Source organism: Hemicordylus capensis, chromosome 2, assembly GCF_027244095.1.
Source record: "Hemicordylus capensis ecotype Gifberg chromosome 2, rHemCap1.1.pri, whole genome shotgun sequence".
Classification (NCBI taxonomy): Eukaryota; Metazoa; Chordata; class Lepidosauria; order Squamata; family Cordylidae; genus Hemicordylus; species Hemicordylus capensis.
In genome coordinates, this window is record NC_069658.1 from 148,254,407 (window position 1) to 148,261,606 (window position 7,200).

At 41.9% G+C, this 7,200-nt stretch overlaps 1 protein-coding gene across 3 annotated transcripts in view; it reads left to right on the top strand.

Annotated features, from left to right (window-relative positions):
• The window catches only part of DNAJA1 (DnaJ heat shock protein family (Hsp40) member A1), an 11,344-nt gene extending 4,264 nt beyond the window's left edge, over positions 1 to 7,080 (top strand). For all 3 annotated transcript variants that reach the window (XM_053296447.1, XM_053296445.1, XM_053296446.1), the window contains exons 4-9: positions 383 to 487; positions 620 to 847; positions 1,196 to 1,310; positions 3,975 to 4,090; positions 5,021 to 5,121; positions 5,354 to 7,080. In XM_053296447.1, coding sequence (XP_053152422.1) covers positions 383 to 487; positions 620 to 847; positions 1,196 to 1,310; positions 3,975 to 4,090; positions 5,021 to 5,121; positions 5,354 to 5,572 — 884 coding nt within the window. In that variant the 3' untranslated portion in view covers positions 5,573 to 7,080. The remainder of the gene's footprint in view (positions 1 to 382; positions 488 to 619; positions 848 to 1,195; positions 1,311 to 3,974; positions 4,091 to 5,020; positions 5,122 to 5,353) is intronic.
• Positions 7,081 to 7,200: the final 120 nt, after the last annotated feature.

Consider the following 7,200-nt stretch of genomic DNA (forward strand, 5'->3'; position numbering starts at 1 on the left):
TTGTGCTTGCATTCTGTGTGGGTATCCATGCACATTTGTTTGGAAGTTCATTGTCGGGATGTACTTCCTAGTCAGTATGCATAGCAATACAGCTTCTCAAACTCAGCCATCCCTTTTGGTACAGATAAAGCAACATGGATTTTTCCTTGCATTGGTTAGGGGAAATAAAAAACGTTTGACCTTGCTTAATGGTTGTAGTCCTTGTAGAAGTTTTTCTACAACAGCTTTCCCAGTGGTGGTAGGGAAATGGAATAAAACACTGAGATGTGTTTCATTTATTATGGTAAGCAGAAATTCTATGGGTCCTGAAAAAGGAAACCCTGGACTAAAATTGTTGTGACAAATTGAAGTTATATTAGTCCTCACATGCCTTTTGTTACAGGTAAAAATGTTGTTCATCAGTTGTCTGTCACACTAGAAGACTTGTATAATGGAGCAACACGAAAATTGGCTCTACAGAAGAACGTGATTTGTGATAAATGTGAAGGTATGTTAGTGCTTTGCTGAGATCAGTTCAGGTTAAAAAAAAAAACACCTGATCACTCTGTAAGACTGCAGTTTGAAGAGAAAGCACAAATACATGATCTTAAGTGTCTTTTTGTTTTATACTATTGTGTAGGCCGAGGTGGCAAAAAAGGTGCAGTGGAATGCTGCCTTAATTGCAGAGGGACAGGCATGCAAATCAGAATTCACCAAATAGGACCAGGAATGGTCCAGCAAATCCAGTCTGTGTGCATGGAATGTCAGGGCCATGGGGAGCGCATCAGTCCCAAGGACAGGTGTAAAAGCTGCAATGGAAGGAAGATTGTTAGAGAGAAGAAAATCCTGGAAGTCCATATTGATAAAGGTATGTATTGGATTTGGGGTCAGATTCCTGCTCTCCTAACCTCAGAGCTTATCAGTATTGTGTTATGGTGGGTGCGGAACTTAAAATCCAAAGATAACATTATAAAGAGTTCAAGGAGAGGTGTGTATTAGACTAGAAGGAAAAATGGTTCCTCCCCACTTTAGTACTTTGCTGCACCAACTCTACTCCCTTGCCCTTGTCTCAAATACCTAGTCCTATGCAAAATATCTCTTCATGCCATACTTGTGTAACTGTGAGGATTGTGAAAACCTGTTAATGCCTGTAATACAGGTTAGAATATGTGAACATCTTGTCCTGTTTCTCAGTTATGTGGTGCTTTTAAAATAGGAATGAAAGATGGTCAGAAGATAACTTTCCACGGTGAGGGTGACCAAGAACCAGGGTTGGAGCCTGGAGACATCATCATTGTCTTGGATCAAAAAGACCATTCTTTGTTTACAAGGTGAGGCTTCTGTTCCTACTACTTGCCAGATTCTTGTTTGCTTCATGTGTAAGATGAAGTATTAAGTGTACAGGAATGTCGTCATACCCCAGACTTTTAGATGAGTTTGGAAAACCAAGAGGAAACTACAGCTAGAACATCTTTATATTTCTCTAAGACGTACCTGTGGCTAATCCCATGCATGGCAGCTCTCGTGATAATTTGGAGAGCTGCCGGATAGCCACAGGACAGTCCAGAGAAAGTACATGGCGGTGGTGGTGGCTGGCTGAAGAAAGCGGCTGCGGCAGGCAGCTTTCTGAGCAGCCAGAAAGCAGGGGCGGGAGGGTGGGCGGCACAAAAGGAGATGGGGCGGGCGGGGGAAGCAAGCTGGCAGGCAAAATAGTGGGGGGAGGCGGTGGCAAACTAGGGGCACAGATGCTCTGCACTGGATCAGCTGGTAATGATCTAATTCAGTGAGAAGATAAGTTCCTTCTAACTTTCCTGGCTAAGTTCTGTGGGGAGAAATAGGGGTGTGCACAAAACCGGGTTGTTTGGTTCAAGACCGGACATGTTTAGTTCTGGCACCCCCTGAACAACACATGCACCCAGTTTAGTTCAGGGTGGGGTTCACAATTTTTAAAATTTAACTTTAAAAAATTAAATGTTACTTACTGCCACCCAGTCCTGGGGGCTTAGATTCGGCCATGGTGGGGTCAGCTCCAGAAGCGCCCCCGCCTCCATTTATGTCCAAATCGCCCTCTTTGGGTGGTCTTCGGCCCATTCTGTGCCTGCCCTCCATTGCAGTGGCCATTTTGGAGGCCACTGCACATGTTCAATGGGTCTCTCTGAAGAGGCCCACTGGGCACGTGTGGCTGCCTCCAAAATGGCCGCCACAACAGTGGGCAGGTCTGGAATGACCCAATACCACAGAAACAGGGGGACTTGGTCAAATCTAAGTAAAATTTAATTTTATTTACACACACACACACACACCGTGGTGGGGGTTTCCTTCCAATGTTGAACCTGTCCGCACATCCCTATGGAGAAACAGATGTAAATAGACCCTCCAGATTCAGAGGGGAATAAACCAGTTCTGTTGGCTGTGGTCCTCCTAGTAGATGTTTTAAGCAAATAATGCCTTCCTCTTTGTCAGTCTTTGTCAGCTTTTTCTTATGCAAATCCTCACTTTATCTACTACTGTGTTCCTGTACCTTTTTAATAACTATTCTTCTTTCCTGTACTTATTTTATTCCTTTGCTCTATATAACTGTTCTCATCATGCAGCTTTCCAACTTGCTTTACAGAAGTGAAAATGATTCACTAAAAGTAGCTTAGCAGATGGTAGGAGAACTGGTCTTGTGCTAGCAAGCATGAATTGTCTCCTTTGCTAAGCAGGGTCTACCTTGATTTGCATTTGAATGGAAAAACTACATGTCTGAGCACTGTAAGATATTCCCTTTAGAGTGGGGGCTACTCTGGGAAGAGCACTTGTGTGCAGAAGATTCCAAGTTACCCCCCCTGCCATTTCTAGGATAGGGCATAGAGACTCCTTGGAGAAGCTGCTGCCAGTCTGTGTAGACAATACTGAGTTAGATGGACCCAATGTTCTCTCTAAACTTTTTCATCTGTGTGTGAAATAAGTTTTGTTCTGGGCGGCAGTAACAAGGCAGTGCATATGCAGCCAACAACCTCGATGACTTTAAGAGGGGTTTGAATAACTTCATGGAGGAGAGGTCTATCAATGGCTACTAGTCGGGGGGCTATAGACTACCTCCAGCCTCAGAGGCAAGATGCCTTTGAATACCTGTTGCAGGGGAGTAACAGCAGGAGAGAGGGCATGCCCTCAACTCCTGTCTGTAGGCTCCCAGTGGCATCTGGTGGGTGTGAAACAGGATGCTGGACTAGATGGGCCTTGGGCCTGATCCAGCAGGGCTGTTCTTACGTTCTTATTCAGAATGGAACCTGAGCGGGATCTAAAATTAAATGAGTAGACATCAAAAAAATGTTCAAATGCACACACATGCTTTGGAGGGAACACTGGATCCAGCTTCCTATATTCCTAGATGTTTGAAAACCAGTGATTGCCTTCTCCAGTAGTCAAAGTTTTGGCATCCATGTGACCTTATAGCACCCTCAGCCTTGTACCAATTAGCTACAATAGCATCCATAATGCAGGCCTTTTATGTGGTAGACACTTTCTTGGTGGAAAAATGAAAGTCTGATCTCTAGTCAGACGGAGTCTCATGCATGCGTGGCAGAAATAGGGGGAGGAGGAGCTGGAAAACATTGCTTTCCAAGGACTGTGCTATTCCTTCTGGTTGGAAAGGGCAGGCAAAAATAAACAGTATTATGATCAGGGTGTGTTTTTCTTCCCCTTCCCAAAACTTGGTGCCTTAAATTACAAATATTTGTGATGAGTAACATTATTAATCAGGAGTGCTTTCCTTCTTGCAAGAGTAAAAATCCTTTCTAAAACTTAAATGTGCAAAGGCAATAGGAATTTTCTCCTTAGAATTTTGTTCAGGATTTGTATTGCCACAAGTTACTTCAATAGGACACTTAACTGCTTGAGTTGTACTGAGGTGGTCTCCTTATTCACAAGGCTGTTGGGTTGTGCCCTACAATTCTGCACCATTTGTGAGACAACCCAATAGTTCTGCAGCAAATAATTTCCCTCCCCTGCAGGCGAGGTGAAGACCTGGTCATGTGCATGGATATCCAGCTAGTTGAGGCACTGTGTGGCTTTCAAAAACCAATTGCAATGCTGGATAATCGAACCATAATCATCACTTCTCATCCTGGTAAGTATGAATGTGTTACTTTGACAAAACAGGTCGTGATAAAGTGCTTACTGTTGACGGTAAAGCTTGAAGATGATAAATACTTAGACTTCCCTACAAAATACTATGAAGCAAATGCAACATTTATTTATATATTTACATTTGTATGCTGCACTTCATCCTTATGATCTCTAGAGACCTAGTCAAGCCTATAGAAGGCAAACTTGTGAGGCACCCAACTGCCATGACTGTCTTGAACTTGTATGCAATCAAAACACCGTCTTCATAAAAACTAGCAGTCACAAAGGTATAAAACCAATTTCTAGAGTAAAAAAGTTTTGCATTAAGAGTTTTGGATTATAGTTGCTAGAGAAATGGAACCATAATCTATAGCTGTTACTAGGATGAAATGGAAATGAAGCTTTTAGATATCGGGCTATAGCATACTAAATAATAAGCCTGGTTTAGCTTTGTATTCTAGGCAAGACCTCTTCTGTTTGCCTGTGTGGATCAGCTTTTTCAACAGGTGTCAATACCTTACTCATTCTGTGTGTAATGTCTGGCACATATACTGTGCAGCACCCCGCTGATCCAAGAATGGGGCACATGTGCTAGTTCCATTCTATTCCAAAGCCCTTGGGAACTCTGGTAGTGAGCATGGAGGGGCTTTGTGGCTCCTAAGAATTGCATCTGTGCTGCAGGGACAACTTTCCCATTAAAGTTATTGTTGCAGCACAGATACAATTCTTGGAAGACATAAATTTGCATGTCTGCATTGGCTAGCAGAATCAACAGGTTTTGGAATCGAAAGGAACCAGTGTATGCACCCTGCTCTTGAATCAGCAGGGTGCTGCACAGTATGTAAACCACTACCTTCTCTGTACAGCACAGCATTATGTAATAGCATATAATGTTAACTGTAAAACATACCAACTTATCCTTAATTTCTAGGTCAGATTGTGAAACATGGAGATATTAAATGTGTACTTAATGAGGGTATGCCGATCTATCGTAGGCCATATGAAAAAGGTCGTCTGATCATTGAGTTCAAGGTAAGATGCAGCTATGAATTCAGTCAAATGTCATTGGTCCATCTGTCTTGTAAAGTGGAGACTCCTTCCATGTATTTCAAAAACTGACCTGTGGGGCGGGCCATTTATGCAATGATACAGGGCATGTAAGCATGCTTGCCACTTGCAAGCCTTCTGACTGCCAAACTTGTGCTCTAGACAAATCAAAAGGAACCATGTATAAGTAGGCACTAATAGTACGTCCTAATTTCAGGTGATCTTTCCAGATAGTGGCTTCCTTTCCTCAGATAAGCTTTGTTTATTGGAAAAACTACTACCTCCACGGCAAGAAGTGGAAGAAACTGAAGACATGGATCAGGTAGAGTTGGTGGACTTTGACCCATCTCAGGAAAGAAGACACAATTACAATGGGGAAGCCTATGAAGATGACGAGCACCATCCCAGAGGTGGCGTCCAGTGCCAGACATCTTAGGGTGGTCTCTTGAGCCTTCTTGTACTGCTTATCCTGTATGTCAGTTGTGGATGAGTGAAGGACTACAGTTGCAAAACTCTCAAACTTGCCATTGTCCCTATAATATTCAAAACAGTTTTTAAATCAAGCTAACAAATTAAATCAGTAAAACTACACTTCAATCAAGTTGGATGACGTTCATATTTGCATATGGCCTAAGGAAACCAGAATCTGCTCTGGGTGTTTATTAATTTGTGCATTGTAATTGTATTGTGTGCAAAAAGCACTGGCTTTGTATTCAGTGATTTGTTTAGTATTATAAATTATATTCCCTCTTAAGTATGCACATGTATTTATGATTCATGTTAAGATGTGAAATTAAAGTTTTGTATTCAGCAGTTCATAGATATGTTGTGTGCTGGATGTGTACTGTGGCTGGTTGAGACTTCACACTGAACCTGCATGGTGCTGTACTTCTATTGAACCCAACAGGAAACAGTTTATCTTCATGTGCCCAGTTAGATTTGTGCACAAGGATTAACTGATAAGGCCAAGAGGCTTCTGAGGCTAGTAGTTCCTAGCACTGGAAATGCTGAGATTGAAGTTCCTAGCTCTGGAAAGTTACGAGTACCCCTTCTCCTCACACACCCACCTTAACCATGCTAGAATACTGATAATCCTCCCTTTTAATGTTAAATTATCCTAGCATGAGTATAGAAGTTAAATTCCACTGAAATGCTCATATGAGATGGAAAAACAATGTTTTAAGACTTGTGAGTGAGATACTTGGCACTTAACAATGGAAGTCATGCAACTGAAAAGTAGCAAGATCTAGGGCAAAGTCAGAAAACTGGTTTACTCAACTTTAAATAGGAATTTTGGACCATTTGTGCTTGCATCATTAGTTTTCAGTGCTCCTAGACTAAAACAAGTTAGATTGCATGAGTACCTACAGAAAACACCTTGCAAACACTGTAAGTGGCTCCAAGTCTGTCATAATTCACTGCAGGTGTTAGGGGTTTTTTGTGTTAGTTTCCTCAAAGGGCTACCTCCAATATTGGCCATTTCAAAATATTAACTGGTATAATATATCGTCTTCTATAGGCTTGATTTCCAGTTTATTCTTGGGCCTCAGTAACTTGGGGAGGGCTTAATACTTATTCAAGTGCCTCTTTTGGGACTCAAATGTACTTAAAGGTGACACTTGATCTTTTCTGAGAATTCCATTGTTAACATCCCTGTTACAGTAGGCAAGCCCACCAGTAGTGCTTATGCTGTACATACCGAGCAAGTGTGCTAACTGATACAGCAGTCCAGTTTCTCATGTAGTAACAGGTCTGGTATAGCAAGGCCTTAAACTGACTCTTCTCCCTAGTCACTGGCAGGAGTTTAAGTTGTATAGCTAATCATGATCCATGTGATAAGGATGTTAGTGGAATTGAGTATGTGACTTTTTAAAGATGCTTGCATATTGTATTTTAAACTGAATTTCAACCCTTAAGGGGAAAATAAATACTGTACTTCCAACAGCTGTATCTCTCTCCCTCCTTTTTGACCTGTATACTTTCTGATCATTTGCTTATGGTATGCTAAAACGGTAAAAATGCCATCTTTGACAAAACCTGTATTTTAATAGGGCAGCTGTCTCC